The sequence below is a fragment of the Monodon monoceros genome, unplaced genomic scaffold (assembly GCF_005190385.1).
Source record: "Monodon monoceros isolate NGI ecotype Baffin Bay Population unplaced genomic scaffold, NGI_Narwhal_1 Super_Scaffold_12, whole genome shotgun sequence".
Lineage (NCBI taxonomy): Eukaryota > Metazoa > Chordata > Mammalia > Artiodactyla > Monodontidae > Monodon > Monodon monoceros.
Window position 1 is genome coordinate 13435179 of NW_021703768.1, and position 17157 is coordinate 13452335.

Consider the following 17157-nt stretch of genomic DNA (forward strand, 5'->3'; position numbering starts at 1 on the left):
GGAGTGGGCTGAGTGGACCCAGGGTGTGCACCTGAGACCAAGGGGATGAGTCTTGTTTTACATGAATCCAGTGAGGAAGGGGTCCAGATCACTGCCTGAGAAGCCAAGATTTCAACCCAGGTCCACCAAATTCTCACTGAGCTAAACCGAACCTTCTAGTCTAGCCCAATTCTTGAGTCTCAAAATGCGATTCTGAGCCCCACCCATGCTCTCTGGAGACTCTGCACTCAGCGTCCACCGCTCTGCCTCCACGCCATCCCCCAGGGAAGCTGACGGTGTGCGCTGGTCGATGGCTTTATGGTATCCTCCATCCAACTCAACTCACTTTCAATCTGTTCAGCCAGGAGAGCCCAATTTTGATGTTTACCTTAAGAAAACTAAATTAATACTTCTCATAGGAAGGCTCACAGGTTCTTCCATGAAAATGAGAGTTTCATTTCTTAGGTGAATGAAGAGGAAGAAAATTTAAAACAGAGCACCTAACCCTACATTTTTGGCAAAGTTCAACTCCCTAACTAGCTAGGACAGGAGGAATCAGGCTTCGTCTGTTCTAATGACCATAACAGCGATGCCAGGACCGTGAGCGAGGTGGGTCCCCAGCTGCTGAAGACACTGCTGTGAGGAGCGGGTGGTGGCATCAGGCAGCCCTGGATTCAAACCTCACTTCATCTCTTCCCAGCTGCGTGAAGCATGAACGCTCTCAGGCCCCGTTTCTGTTCCTCCGGCAGAACCATGAGAATAACGACACCTATCGTGCTGGGGTGTCGGGAGTCAACGAAACGTCCATAAGTGCCGACATTATCAGAAGCAGATGATCAATTTATGTCAGTTCTGTCACCCTAATGCTAAGGTCTGTCTCTGTGCACTGAGGTCATTTAGAAATGGCTCAAATGGATAATGTCTTGTTTTTCTTAGGGGAAGATGGAATTCTAGCACACAGGTGATGGGGGTCCCACACTTTTTACTGGGCAGCTGAAACTGAAGTATTGAAGTAAAAAAGCTGCTGTGTTACAGAAGCCAGCCCAGATGGCATTCATGATTCAACAAACAAAATCCAGGAACCAATGGAGACAAGGGAAAGCCTTCTGTTTGTGATTTATGGGCTGCTTGTTCCAAGCCAACATGAGTTGCTTCCCAGGACATGGAAACTGGCAGCAGACCTCAGCCTGGAAACATGCTGACAGCGCATTCAAGGGCAATATGTAAACAGGAGGCTCTCATGAGTAGCCACCAGCCTTCCTGAAGGATCAGCAGTTCTTGAGACAATTAATTCTCCAGAGGGCAGCGGAGGAGGAAACAAATGAAGTCATTCTACTTGTTCATACCATACTTGAAAGATGGAAAAAAGTGCTTCAACTCTGTCTTTGGAGGAGCTGCCGGTTTCCAGATCAGTTTCTTGAGTTGAGTAAATAATGGAGACCCTCCTTTGGAGGAGGGCAGATTGCCAGAGTACATAAAGCCACGGTAGGCTCGGTACAGGAGGTGGAGAAAGGACAGGTGAGACTAGGTGGGTCAAAACGGAGGCAGCAGCCCTTCACCCCCTGGTACTTTCACTTCTGCTGCTGTGCATGGCATCTTCCGCTGTCCTCTGCAACTACAGTGAAGAGGCACCATGCTGGCTCCATGGGAAAGTGGAGAGGCCGTTGAGTGGAGAGAGAAAATCTGGACTCTAACACTAGCCCAGCTTCTTGCTAGTTGTGTGTCCTTAATCTCGGTTTTCTCATATGGTAAAAGAGAAGGATGAAGGAGATATTTTCTCCCATACTCATATAAATATAAAATCACATGATTCTAAGTCACTGATGGAGATCCTTATGGGTTCCTTGTGTGAAGGTGTCACATAATTTAATATCACAGAATTTCTTGAGCTCTCAAGGGGAATTGGAAACAAATTTGTAATCCACCTCCCCCGCACCCAGTTTTTACATGGTGACAGTGGGTACCCACATCCCCAGAAGCTGCCCTACCTCCGTAGCTGCAGAACTGCCACCAAGGTCCCGGGAAACAAAGAGGTTGACGATTGGCCTACTGATTCTCTGTGTAGCCAAGATGAGAGCCAAAGGCCACCAGAAGCTCAGCATCTTTCTTATTGTTGCATCTCCCTGCATCAAGAAAAGGGGATAAAAGTTCACTGAACTCTGGAAGCAGAATAGAAAAAAACAATTCAGAGTCAAAGCCTTTTCTTTCGATATCAATCATGAGTCAATTCACTATACTTAAAAATAATATAGAAAAAGCCTCTGTAGACAAGCCAAGTTGAATTAAAGTAAAATGTACAGTCTTAATAGAAATGAACTCAGACAGCTGGCAAGCTACTGTGAAATCAAAACACACATTTAAGCTTGATGGATCCAAACGCCTATTTTCCAAACAGGGCAACTTTAACCCAAGCAGAACCCAACTTCATAGCCCAAGAAACAGGCTGGAAATTACTTTCTGTTTAAATTACCAAACTGACTGGCTAGAAGCCATGTCAGTAAGATGTAAGTCTTAGAAGTAAAACATTGTTATACTTTATTCTGGAATCAGTCTGCTCACAAATGTGCCTAATTATTTGGGCACTATATAAATCTACTCAGAGGTTCCTATTTTCAAAGCTCTGACAGAAGTCATGTAAATGTTCAGAAGCACAAGCAAAACAAAAGCATGGTAATGAGAAGGCGACTTATTAAGAATTCTACAGCAAAGATGTGAGCCCCCCTTTTTTTTTTTGCGGTACGCGGGCCTCTCACTGTTGTGGCCTCTCCCGTTGCGGAGCACAGGCTCCGGACGCGCAGGCTCAGCGGCCATGGCTCACGGGCCCAGCCGCTCCGCGGCATGTGGGATCTTCCCGGACCGGGGCACGAACCTGTGTCCCCTGCATCGGCAGGCGGACTCTCAACCACTGCGCCACCAGGGAAGCCCTAGATCTGATATTATTGATGGCCTGACCTCAGATCAAGGTGGGTGGTCAATACAATTACTGGTTTTTTGGTTATTTCTGGCTGCGTTGGGTATTTGTTGCTGCACACGGGCTTTCTCTAGTTGTGGTGAGCGGGGGCTACTCTTCGTTGCGGTGCACGGGCTTCTCATTGCGGTGGCTTCTCTTTGTTGTGAAGCACGGGCTCTAGGCACGTGGGCTTCAGTAGCTGTGGCACACGGGCTCAGTAGTTGCGGCTCGTGGGCTCTAGAGTGTAGGCTCAGTAGCTGTGGCACATGGGCTTAGTTGCTCCGCGGCATGTGGGATCTTCCTGGACCAGGGTTCGAACCTGTGTCACCTGCATTGGCAGGTGGATTCTTAACCGCTGCACCACCAGGGAAGTCCCGCAATTACTGTTTTGACATGACAAAAGTAACATGTGGTCAAAGGTGGGATCAAGGGGTGGAGTGTGGTAATTTGTTCAGGGCCATATTTATATAAATATATATATAAAATATATATATATACATAATCATGCATATCTGCCTTATATCTAGATGGATACCAACCCAAATGATACCTAAGGATAGAGAAATTAGCAAACATATAAATCAGATACTGTTTATAATGATGATGAAAAGAACGCTTTGGTCACTTGTATAACATTGTATCTTGCTTGTACCATATTCACCTTTCGAGGCACAGGCCAAGCTCTGCCTCCATCAAGGGGGCTTTTTAGACCTCATCCCTATCTACCCTCTCTCAGCCTCAGTGAGAGAAGTTCTTGAACTCCCATTGCAGTCTCTGTACTTTCTTGGGTTCATGTCTGAATGTTGCTTCTGTGCTGGATAAGCCAAATGCGACGTAAAGCTGCTTGAGGCCAGAGGCCGTATTTAAAAACTTCCTGTGTTGCCCTGTGGTACCTAAATACTCTGCTCCCTCCATAGAAGGCACCTGAATGAGTGATTGTGTTTGGCCAGTACAGAAAGTACAAACACAGCCTGGATCCCTGGTGTGAAATTAAAAATAATCAAATGTGAGTTCAGTGGTACCAGGGGTCCTAAAATCTCTGTCGAGAACAGAATGACTTCCTTTTGACAACAGAGAGTAAGGAGGACGTCAGTGTTGTGTCTCCTCCTCGGCCTGACATGACTCACTGTGACTTGGTCTCCTCGTATGGAGGTAAGGAGGCTGGAGAGTGACCTCTAAGGACTCTTTCATCTCCAGAGTTCATCAGTTCTCCAACTGTCTTTCCCTGTGGACACTATGAAGCACTTGGCCTTGAGATATAACATCCAGAGCATGTGGTTGTTACACTGATGTCTCGTTTCACACGTATGGGGTGAAACTATATTCCACTTGGATGTACAGAGAGCATGTCCTCGAGGTCTAAGGACCTACCCCCAGCTCCGGTCCACTCCTGTCCGGGATGATGTCGTGGATATTCTTGTAGTAGCCCAGGCACAGGGTGGTGCAGCGCACAAGGGCACCCATGTACAAGGATAGGATGGGGATGAGCAGAGGCTCTCTGCATTCCAGATGACTGTGAAGCAAAATGGCGACAAAAACGACCTGAGAGATGGGGAAACAAGAACAAGTCAGTAGGGAGAAGACGGAACCAATCAATGGAAGCGCGGCCCCACCTCTTGCACCCAGGTGAGATGTACCTCTGAGCGAAAACCTTGACACTGATGAGAAGGAGAACAGAAACAGTATTGGGCTACAGCTCAATACTGCTCTCAGAGAATTCAGGGTCATGCATTTGGGATTCACTGGAAGAGCACACGATCATTCTGTTATATTCATCATTAAGATTCTTTTAAGGCAACTGCACATCTGGTTAAGGTTATCGATTTAAAAAAGTCTAGAAACTTTGGATTCCCAGACCCCAAAGGATGCAGAAGAGCTTTGCCCTATCGATGTACACATGTAATCCACACCAGAGGACCTAAGTGACCTTCCACTTAGGATAGAACAGTGACCAATGATGGTACACAGAAAAATGGACATTAACATTTATAACATGGAATCCACTAAAAATGTTGCAAAAGCACCAATGTTAATTATTATAAAACAAGATAATTAAAATTTAAGATATTAACTTACAAAAGTGGCATAAGTCAAAAAATACAAAGTCACGAGGGATTGAAATAATAGTAAAGTGTCAATCTCTATTGAACAGTACAGGCTCTAAAGCAAATTTATCAATGTATTTAACCTCCCATCCTGCAGAAATCAGAGAATCAGCCCCGCCTCGGTCCAGAGTCCTTCCTGGGATTCACATGTTTGGAAGACAACTGAGGCGTACTGAGTGCACAAATAGGGTAATGGGGGAGGGGAGAGATTGTCTGGGCTACATCAATTTTTTTGTTGTTGTTTGTTTGTTTAAAAAAATTATTTGTTTAATTTATTTTGAAGAGGAACACAGTGATTAAATATCAAGATTTATAAAAAGTCTACCTAGTACCTTTGAACCCCATCCATCCATTTTCTATCCACTACAGCAATGAATCTGTTTGATTATTTTCAGGAATAATATTCTAAATATTTACCAACAGACTGAACAACTGAGCAGAACAGACAACGGGCCTGGCTGTTATGGTAAGAACCAGCTGAATATCAGCCCTACAATAGTTTTGTATTTGTCCTTAGGGATTTTTGTTAAGTAGTATCCATTTTTCCCCTCCTTCTTTTAGTTATTTATTTATTTTTCATTTTTAAAATTTTTAAAATTTGGGGGGGGGTCTACATCAATCTTAATAGCCAAATATCCGTGGAATGATAGGCCACCACTAAATGATCCTGACCAAAGGAGGCGTACCCTGATCACTGCATTCTCAAGAAATCAGTGATGACAGAAAGTTAAAAAGGAAGCTGGAGAACGAGCACAGTTCATCAAATGAGTGCGTTCAGTTGCCACGGGGGACAGAGGAAAGCAGGGTAATCCGGAGAAGCTCTTCTGAACGAGATACTAGTATGAGACGTTAGAGGAGGTTTGCTTGTAGCACAAAACACAAACCGACACTTGTGCCCGGGTTGCTGTTCTCAAACCGGTAAATGGGACAGAGAGGCCCTTAGGGGGATGCAGGGGACAGAGCTACCACTTGGCTGCGTGGACATGACCAGGCTGCCCAGAGCACGGGCGCGTGAGTGTCCACTCAGGCTCATGATCACACACTCACATTCACTTTCACCGAGGACACAGTGGAGCCCACTGATGGAAATAAAGATGCCCGTGACTGTCTCCACGCCTGTTGCTTCCCAGTGGAACAAATGTACTGTATTAACTGCGGGATGCAAAGACCAGCTGGGGGAAACCTGGTGAAGGATCCATTGTGTTTGCAACAGAAGATTGCGTTCTGTAATGTGGCCAAGATGCCCATTTATCTCTCTAACTAATCAGAGGCCTTAAGGGGCCCTAATATGCAAACAGACTAGTCTTGTCTGCCGCAAGCTTAAGACTTGACATACACAGACCTACAGTGTAAACGAAGATGGTCATGTTTAGAGGCTGAAAACACACTGGAGGAAAAACGGATATGTGAAGACCAACCCCTCCTCTGCCCAGTCCAGAAAGGCTCCCGGTGACGCCATCAGGATGGCCATGCAAGACGAGTAAGACCAAGGAAGGGGATCTGGAAGTGAAGGAAAAGGGAGGGGGAGGTGTGGAGATGACAGGAAAGCGGCCCAAGGAGCACAGCAGGCTGGAGTGTGGCAGAGGGTGGGCAGGAGGCATTGGGCCGGTAGCGATCAAGGCCGAAGTGAAGATTTTCTCAGCCTCCCTCATGTCGTTAATAGCTTGATGCCAGGTGGTCCAACACATACCATACATCGTACACCTTCGCTGTGGGTTGTATCATTTATCAACTTAAAATAACACCTGGGCCTTTTGCAATTCAATCCAGAATTAAGATTTTTGATTCTGATACCATCATCAAAACTTTGTCGGACTATTTTCTGCGGGTAACCTACTGCCTCGGTGGTGAGGATTTTCCCAGGGAAAGCCTGCTACGTGCTGGCCCCGTCCTGGGTGCTGGGGATTCAATGATAGATAAGATTGTCCCAGGCTCTGCTATCCTGGAGCTGACAGCCTAGTGGGGAAGGCAGAGATGGTAATCAACCTGTGAAAAGGCCTGTGAAGGAGAGAGGGCGGCGGTGCTGGGAGAGCCAGGCTGTGGGGTGAGGGAGGGCGCCCCACGTGGGGTGCATCTGAGCCGAGACCCAATGCCTTGGCAGGAGCCGGCAGGGGCCGACAGGAGCCAGGGTTAGGTGGGAGCCGAGGCAGGGCATCTCCTTCTGGGCAGAAGCCAGGCAAAGCCCCCAGCGGGAGGCAGCTCGGCCACATTGAATTGGTCGCAAGGGAGGACCAGTGGCTGGAGGGTAGAGAGCAAGGGGACAAGAGGAAAGTGACGGGGCTGGGGAAGAAGCAGAGCCCGTGGGGTTTCAGCACGCTGTAGACCATGATCAGGATTTTGGCTTTTTATCTCAAGGACACCAGGAGGTGATTCTAAAGCAGGTTCTAGGCAGGGGGTGAGACGGCCAGCATTTCACTGAGAATAGATCCCTGTGGCCGCAGTGGGGGAGGACGGAGGAGAGCCAGAGCACAGGGGCAGGCCCGAGTCAGGAGGCATCGCTGAGAGTTCAGGTGGGAGGGGTGATCCCTCAGACCAGGGCGAGGGCAGCCGAGATGGGGAGAAGAGGGCAGATAAAGATACATCTAGGATTAAAAATTTTAGACGGATGGTCCTGAAGAGGGACGCTCCTAGGGTGGCTCCCAGGTTTCTGAGCTGATGGTAGGGGCACAGATTCATTCAAAACCACAATCGTCAAGATCATGAAGAGTATGAACTGAGGCTTACGATGCCTCTGAAGGATGTGAGTAGAAACAGCATAGAGATACTTAGATGGCTTGTCTAGAGCTCAGAGGAGAGGGCTTGGCCACAGATATTCATCTGGTGATCATCAATCATGTTACAGATGGTTTAAGCGTAGGGCATGCAGTAGATTCTTCATGAATAGAATACACAGTAAGGAGAGAGATGGATCTGAGGAACTTCAACATTTACACATAAGTAGATGAGCTCAGCCATCAGAAGTAGCAGAAAAACCAGGACGTGGTGGTGTGAGAGCCAATGGGAAGGGATGTTTCATGGACGAAGGAGCAGTCAACAGAGTGAAGAGTTGCTGAGACATCCATTAAGTCAACAAAAAGTGCCCGCTGGATTCAGTGGCAAGAGGGTCACTAGTTAGAACAGTGTGGGTGAACCGATGGGAGTGGAGGTCAGCGTGGGGTAGGTAAAAGGAAGAAAGAGAAGTGAAAAAGTGCAGACAGGGAGAGGAAGCTGGCCTTCCAAAAGGTGTGGCTGGGAAGTAATAGAGAATTGTAGCTAAAGACGTACCTGAGAAAAAGCTTGTTGTTGCTGTTGTTGTTGTGTTAAGATGGCAGATGTCTGAGCATGTTTCCATGTCAAAGAGAAATGATCCAGGGGAGAGAGAAGGAGTCACTGATAACCAATCAAATAAGGTTCCTGAGAAAGCAGGACAGGATAGGCTTCAAGGTACGCACAGGAGGAAGAAGTGGCCTTGGACAGAGGAGGGACACCTCCTCTCCTGGAATGGGAGGGGGAACGGAGATGAGGCAAGGATCTGAAAGTAGGCATGTGGGTTTAAATTTCTCAGTGAGGTAGGCAATGAGGTCACCTGCCAGGGAGATTGAAGTGGGTGGAGACCCTCTGACATGGTTACTAGAGTCCGCCGAGGTGAGTGATGAGAGGATGAATCTATACTTTGATCAGTTTGTCCCGCTGTGTAACTTTTTGCTGGAGTGCTTGCTACCTGGGTGCAGGTGGTGCACACCATTGGGTGGTTCAGGTCGGGGATTTTGCCCGAAGGCTGAGATGGAAAGGCAGGAGACAAAGGGACCTACGGTAGTGCAGCCAGATTGCTCAGCTGGGATCCTGGGATCCCATCCCTGGGATCTCAGCTGGCTTCAGAAGGCCAGGGCTGATGACAGCACAAAGGGGAAAGGACTAGAGGTCCCACTGAGGCCCAACACCCCATGAGAATTCTCATTTGATACTGAGCAAGCTAAGAAAGTCTAGATGATCACAGAATAAATCAAAAACATATGACTATTACAATAATGGTGACACAGAAAAGCATGGCATGTTGGAACCAAAGCAAGAGTTTTTTTTGTATTATGATGGGAAATTAATTAGCTTAGTAAAAGTTTTTCAAACTGGGAGTTGCCACTGAAATTCAAGGCATTATAAACTCTTTTCATTTTATCATTGGTGATTATTGCTCCCTATCTATCTATGCCGAGGTGGTATTTCAAAGGACTTTGCCTAGGATCTATTTATTCATTACCAAGTCTGGTAATTAACAAATGCTTTCAAGTAATGAGAGGACTGAAGCTGGGGGTGGGAGGGGAAGCAGAAGACTTAAGAACAAACATTGAATTTATTTCCCCAACCAAATTGCGGCAGGAACTCCAACTATAAGGTTTAAAACAGAAACTTCACCAGGAAAAGCCCAAGGCCAGATGGCACCTGAATCCAGCTTCCATCGCCCCTACCAACCAGTTATGTTTACTCCGAGCTTTTGAGCCCTCCCAACAGGCAGCGGACAGGACCAGGTTTAAAATCAAGAAGGAAAATGGCTGTGGGGGCACTGGCAAAGAATTTTTCAGGGATGTGATTTTTTTCCTCTACCCTTGGATGCTGCTATATTTACCTTAGGCGAAGATAGGTGGGGTTTTTTTTGTTTTTGTTTTTTGCTTTTGAGATAACACATCTACAAATGCTCACTGAGTTGCTGATGCTAATGCTAAAAATAAGAGCTGTTTCCTTAATTTCAAATTAAGTGATTAGAGTGAACAAGGCAGTTTAGTTCATCCCTCAGAGGATGAAGTAAAAGTGAGACCAGGCCAAAAAATCTCTAATAACTTACTGAGAAAATTAACAAAGATATATCAAAGAATGACGTTAGCTAGTATTCAAGCATGTGCGTGTGCACACGCTCACACACACTCCTCACACACAAAATAATGTTAGCAGGAAGTAATTTAAATTACTTTTAATAGTGATCCATGGAGTAAATGCAATTAATTTGGAAATTTAATTCTTGGTCTTTAGGGAGGTACTAACAGCTGAACAGTAGATTATTTCAAAAAGGTGGCTGAAAGACTAGCGTGTACAAAAGGGAAAAACCAGGAAGAAATGTGTGGACATGTTCATAGAATGGAACTGAGAATTGGGAAGGGAGCTTAGAAATCAGTCCACCTCCTTCTCCATGAAGAAATCTTTCTCCAAACCCCTGAGTGTAGGAACTAAGTCTAACTTACAGACTATGGGAATTAAATCTAATTTGCTGCTAAAATTTTTCATGGTATCTTTGGAGGAAGAAGACAGGAAGGAGAATGGAAACCAGGGCTGGTGCCAGACCTCAGGGAACTGGACAGGAGTATAATGTTCTCAGACGAAGCCGACTTCCTGATTCTTTCCAAATGTGGGAGAATGATGCGTGAGTGGCAGCCCCAGGTGACAACAACATTTAAGAATAATTCCTAGGGCTTCCCTGGTGGCGCAGTGGTTGAGAGTCCGCCTGCCGATGCAGGGGACACGGGTTCGTGCCCCGGTCCGGGAAGATCCCACGTGCCGCGGAGCGGCTGGGCCCGTGAGCCATGGCCACTGAGCCTGTGCGTCCGGAGCCTGTGCTCCGCAACGGGAGAGGCCACAACAGTGAGAGGCCCGCATACGGCAAAAAATAAAAATAAAATAAATAAAAAATAAATAAAGAATAATTCCTAGGAGCATTCTCTAGAAACTAGCACCTAGTGACTCGGCCACACAGAGGTCCACGTGTGCACAGCGACCCTGTGACCACCCACTAGCTTTGACTTCAGAGTCATTTCACGTGCAAGTGCCTTAACAATAAAGGGCAAAACCTCTGATAGTAAATTTAAATTCCTAAAACACCCATTCCTGCAAGATCTTACACGCTTGTATCATGGGGGGGGGGGTTTCCATTTTCTCATTCACTTAAGCATTTATGGAAGTTCACGTTTGATTTGAGTAACGCAGGGATGCTCACGGAGTGGATGGTTGTAAATGAGGCATCAGCCGGTTCTGTCCATCACCTGAAAGGGGCTCTGAGCAGCTTTGATGGACACACGAACCACATTTACCTGAGCTATGACGTCTGAGATTGAGGCACATCCGACCAGGAAACTGTATTTGTGTTTTAAGAGAATGCCAGCATGGGTCCATGCCTGCCAGGAAGGAGAGAATAGGGTATGAGATACACCTTTGGGATTAGGTTATTTCTGGTCGTTATGAGTCCCTGGGCATTCCTGAAATAGAATAGAAATGCACCCCCCAACCTTAGTAGCACAGGTTTCATAAATCTTTCATTGGTAAAATGACTGTAACTTAGCCTGGCGGCTAGGACCACATGAGACTTAAGTGGAACCAACGACTGCACAGTGTTTATTTGGTACCAGTTCTATGCAGACTAGTGTACTGGTTTGTGTGCTTGGCAGGAAACCTGGCTGAATACCAGGAATGGGGGACCAGTGGGAGTCACAAAGCACAGCGTTCTCCATCCGTGAAGCATGAGGGTTCTAAACTGGATCCGAGTTACTACCGTCATTGCAGGCACTCGCTGACTGATCAGGGTTCTACTGTTTCCTTCTCTTTGAGTTTGGGCAGGATCTGATCTGTCACTTCGTGCCTTTGAGGAAAATTAAGAGGAAGGTCCTCCAAGGGTTACAGACAATGCAAGTTCCAGGGGATGGCAGGTTTGGAGAAGGTTTGAAGTTCAAAGTAGGATCCGCTTAAGCATCATCCTTCTAACCAGTAAAGGATGACCTGAACTGACAAAGAAATAACATTTCACGTGAGCTAAACATAATCAGACAAGTATGACTTATTTCCTAGGTCTGTGTCAAGACTTTATAGCTGCTGCTATATCTACTTCCTCCTCAGCTTGTAGGGCCAAAGGTGCTAAATGTGAAAAGAAATGCAAAGTGTAAATAACATTTGCAAATTGTCGCCTGTAGGCTACCTTTGTTGACCAAAAGCTGTCTGGACGATAAACTTTGTGATTTGCAGATATTATCTCTCCAACAAATACATCAGGGCCATGCTGCAAGGTGTGTGTGTGTGTGTGTGTGTGTGTGTTTGGGGTGATGATATGTATTAGTTTGGTTTTTATTAGCAATCTCTTACTACTGGGCCTTTTGGGGGAGCTGAGAGATGAAACATGGAAGAAAAGGGTGTCCATCACAGATGTTCTGGTGTTAGACTGGGCTTTGGAAACTTCCGTGGCAAATAAACAAAGAAGGGAAGTGGAACACAGGGCACTAAAGAGTCTGTGAGTCACTTTTAGTCCTGAGTTCCCTGAGTTCACTGTATAATTGTAATTCTTCTATGTGTTTACACAGTCCCAGTACAGATAGGAGGGCAGGCATTAGAGCAGAATCATGGACTCTGCTGAAGAAGCTGGGCTTTTACTCTCTTAGGTTGTGAAAAAGGTCACTCCATTCAATTCTCTCACTGCTTTGAAAGCACTGTGGTACTACCTCAGTCCAGCCTGGGCCCTGTGGGTTCTACATACTCTGGTTCTACATACTCCAAACCCTTGGCTGTTTTCTTTTTGGGGCAGGGGGTATGGGAGCAGGGGGTATGCATCAACTACCAGAGTAAACACACCTGGTGATAAGCAAGAAAAAGAAAATCCAGGTACAAGTGTTCCAGTGGCCAAATTCTCCACCCAAAGTGATGTCACAACAACTAAAAATCAGGACCTCCGGTGGAAACTAAGGGTTTAATATCTAAGGCTCCCTGGCCCACCAGTAGGAAGCTGTCAGATTCAAGAAGGCCGCCCCTGTAACCCTGCTACAGGCACATTAAGACTTCTGATGACATTTGAGAGGATGGACCACATACATTTTTACATTGCATCATTCCTCTGAGGATTGGGGGCTAATGCCATACCTCAATACCTCCATTCATCTCACACGTCTAATGTATATAGAACTGGAGGTAAGGAGTGGTAGAAAAACCTATATAGATTATCATATGTTAAAGTCTCCTTCCAAGGGTAATTTAAAAGGGAGCCCAAAGAAAAGGTTTATTTTCTAGCATTAGACATTGTTGGAAATATATAAATATATATATATTTGGCTAAGTCTCTTTTATATCTATAACACAGATGAAGAGGAAAAAAGCATTCTCTGAGAACTCTTCAGTATCAGAACAAAGAATTTAATCTATGGAAGTCAGCCACCCTCAGCTAATCTAGCAAAGCTGGCTATTAAAGTAATAAAATCCTATCAGTATATTCAAGCGAGTCTTATTCTAAAAAGCTTTGGGTGCTTATACCACACAAGTGGTAAGTTTATCTGAAAGCGATTCTGATCCCTTGATCCTGAATATATCAGAAAGGAATTTATATTTGAATCAATTTTTCAAACAAGCTCTCTTGCCTACTGCCAGAACTCGTGGCAAATATAGATAATTCTCGTAAAATAAACGGAAAAGACGGGCTGGTTAAAAGTCAGTGGGCAGTTGGAGCCCTTCTGCACTGCCGGCGGGGTGTAAAATGGTGCACCTGCTGGTGAAACCAGTGTGACGGGTCCTCAAAAAATTAAAAACAGAACTACCATATGACCCAGCAATTCCACTTCTGGGTGTACACCCAAAAGAATTAAAGCAAGGACTCAAAGGGATGTTTGCACACTCATGTTCACAGCGGCATTATGCATAGTAGCCAAAAGGTGGCAGTAACCCCGGTGTCCACTGATGGATGAAAGGGTAAACCAAACGTGGCTTACACATACAAGGAATACCATTCAGCCTTAAAAAGAGGGACATTCTGACACATGCTACAACATGCATGAACCTTGAAGACATTTTGCTAAGTGAAATAAGCCTGTCACAAAAAGACAAATATTGTACGATTCCACTCATGGGGTACCGAGAACAGTCAAGTCCATAGAGACAGAAGTAGAGTGGTGGGAGCCAGGGGCTGGGAGTTAGTGTTCAATGGGGAAGAGACTCAGCTGGGAAGATGGAGAGGGCCGAGGGTGGATGGCAGTGATGGGAGCACCACGATGTGAATGCACCTAATGCCACTGAAGTGGGTGCTTAAAAATGGTTAAGATGGGAAGTTTTATGTTATATGTATATTATCACAATCGGAAAAAAAATGTGGTGGGCAGGGAAGACAGCCTCAGATGCGTTGGTCATTTCCTGGGGGGAATAAGTGGAGCCATTTCCATTTCTGGGTTGCTGGGGGCTGGGGGAGGGGAGGGTGGGGAGGCAGTGTTTAATGGGAATAGAGTCAGTATCCCAAGATGAAAAGAGTTCTGAAGAGTCACAGCAATGTGAATATACTACATGCCATTGAACTGTACACATAAAAATGGTTAAAATGGTGAAGTTTAGGTTATGTATTTTTCACCAGAAGTTTTTTAAACAGTGCCAACGATCCTCTCTACTCACCATTGCATCCATAAAAGGGAAGGCAGCAAGATACAGGAAGGCCCTTCTCGTCTTGTTCCCCACTGACTCATCCACATGGTGCAACTTATTGATGATGTAGTAGCCTAAGTCACTATATGCTGCAGAAGGTAAAACAAAACAAAACAAAACACGGCGATATTTAGAAAACATTATCCTCATAAGCTTTTTATCTCAAAAGTTCTTTTTAAAATAAATTTATTTATCTTATTTTATTTATTTTGGGCTGCGTTGGGTCTTTGTTGCTGCCCGCGGGTTTTTCTCTAGTTGCGGCGAGTGGGGGCTACTCTTCATTGCGGTGCGCGGGCCCCTCATTGCGGTGGCTTCTCCTGCTGCGGAGCACGGGCTCTAGGCGCGCAGGCTTCAGTAGTTGTGGCACGCGGGCTCAGTAGTTGTGGCTCGTGGGCTCAGTAGTTGTGGCGCACAGGCTTAGTTGCTCTGCGGCATGCGGGATCTTCCTGGACCAGGGCTCGGACCCATGTGCCCTGCATTGGCAGGCGGATTCTTAATCACTGTGCCACCAGGGAAGCCCTCAAAAGTTTAAAAACAATTTTAAATATAATATTTGGGTTTTGGTACAAAAATTAGAAAATTCAGATGAGCAAAAAGAAGAAAATCATCTACAGTCCCATTCATCCCTCTGCCCAGAAGGGGTCACAGTTGACACTCTAGGTTCTAATTGCCCAGCTCTTTTACAGGTGTGTGTGGTGGATTATGCGTGCGTGTTTTAACATAACAATGGGACAACATTCCTTTCAATAAAAACGTCAAAGCTAGCTTTTCACTGTTTGTCATTCCTCTTGTATCACTTTTTTGGGAGGAGGGTGGTAACTGTGGGTATAGTCTCCCCAGTGCAAAAATGCTATCTCTGTGCTTTCCAAGTCCCTCCAACATGAGGACCTGTGACCAGTGCGTGACTGGAACATAATGGGCCTTAACCAACGCAGGCTGAATGAATGTGTTGGTGCCAAAGGGAGAGAAAGGAAGAAAGAGAAAGGTCTCCTAGTGTCTGCTAGGCGTTCTGGCAGACACTGTTAGCAAAGTTAAATACAATATTCAGCTATTTGCTACCTCACTGATACCATGTTTAGGCTGTATAGGAAAACAATGGTCTTTGTGTTTGCATAGTGCTCTAATAGTAGTGCTCCCGCCGTGTTCATTCTTTTATGAATATGAATATCCATGCACTTGACAACTGCAGAAGATGCTTTGAAATCAGAAAGGAGATAAAATTTAGTGTCTCTCTCACTTTGTGAAATAATAAGAATCCCTTCTCCCATCTCAGAGTTTGGGGGACGACTTATTACCATATAAACTGGTAAAAAGAAATAATCCTCCATCCTCTGTCGGGATTAGTCTGGAATTATGGGGATGTTGGATTAAGTGTGCTCTTCAGGATGATATCCAAGTTGTTTAAATGTCTACAAATAGAAATCTCAGCGAGGGTAGAGGTACAAGTAAGTGATTTCAAGGGGTAGGGGGCTGGAATGGCTAAGACATCCAGCATGCAATGCTGGTGGGACAGGCAAATGCAGGAGAGGAGGGCCCAGTCCTCCCAGGAAGGGCAGAGGTGGAAACCAAGAGGCGAGCTGCCAGGTGAGCCCAGGTGGCAGGTGTGGAGCGTGGCGGGACCAGCAAAACCACTGAGGCAGCAAGAAGAGAAATCCAGGAGGGAGGGTGGCACTTGGCAGAAAGAGAAAAGACTGGGGAAATGGGATTAGTTACGGCCAGGGACAAGGAAGGCAGCTGTGATGTCCTGCTTGGATCAGAAGGCACGTGGGTGACCTGATCCTGGAAAGCAGGAGGAAGCCCTCCAGCCCGACTTGGCAGCGAGGTGAGAAGTGCATTCAGACCTGAGATTAGCTGGTGAAACACAAAGCCGGGATAAAGATGTTGCTGGGTCACACACACAGCTTACTTTGGGTGCCGAGATTTGGAAATCGTGGCTGCTGCTGATTTGCACACTCCTTTTCATTCAGTCAAGTTCACTGCGCTGAGACCTGCGCAGAGATGGTCCTGACCCGGCCCACCCCGCTGCCCCTCCCAGCAGAGACCGCTGGCAATAGTAAAGGCGGCCACGCTGGGCGAGCAGAGCAATGCCAAGTGCACGAGCCTGGGGCTGGCTCTGAAGAGCTCAGGAACTAACATTCCCTGGTAAAGGTTAGCGCAAATACAAACGCCAGGTGACTGGACTGGACTGGATGGCTAAAGCTGGGCCCTTGAGATTAGAAAAGGCTGAGATCCGGAGGGCAATGTATGGGTTGACCTGTGTCCCCGCACAATTCATTTGCTGAGTCCTTAGTCCCCAGGACCTCAGAAGGTGATCTTATTTGACAACCAGGTCATGGCAGGTATAATTAGCTGAGATGGGGTCACGCTGGAGAAGAGTGGGCTCTTGGTGTCCTTCTCAAAAGGGGGAATTTGGACACAGAGATAGACACGCACAAGGAGAAGCCCATGAAAACATGAAGGCAGAGATCGGGGAGATGTTTCCACAAGCCAAGGGACAGCGCACGTTGCAAACCACTGGAAGCTGGAGAGGGGCCTGGGACAGACTCTCCATCACGGCCTCAGATGGAACCAACCTCACTGCCACCACCTCGACCTTCCAGCCTCCAGACCGTGAGACCACACACTTCTGCTGTCTGTGTTGCTCTGTTAGGACAGACCTAGCAAACTCATACAGGTGGCTTCTAGGAAGGGGAGAATTATTTTCCTGTGAGTCTCTGGGGT

The 17157-nt window shown here is 46.3% G+C and overlaps 1 protein-coding gene across 1 annotated transcript in view; it reads right to left on the minus strand.

Annotated features, from left to right (window-relative positions):
- Positions 1-17157, minus strand: part of ANKH (ANKH inorganic pyrophosphate transport regulator) — a 137275-nt gene that overhangs the window by 35703 nt on the left and 84415 nt on the right. The window contains exons 3-6 of the mRNA XM_029217531.1: positions 14407-14525; positions 11088-11171; positions 4301-4471; positions 1968-2102 (exon numbers count right to left, since the gene is read on the minus strand). Of these exons, the coding sequence (XP_029073364.1) occupies positions 1968-2102; positions 4301-4471; positions 11088-11171; positions 14407-14525 (509 nt within the window). The remainder of the gene's footprint in view (positions 1-1967; positions 2103-4300; positions 4472-11087; positions 11172-14406; positions 14526-17157) is intronic.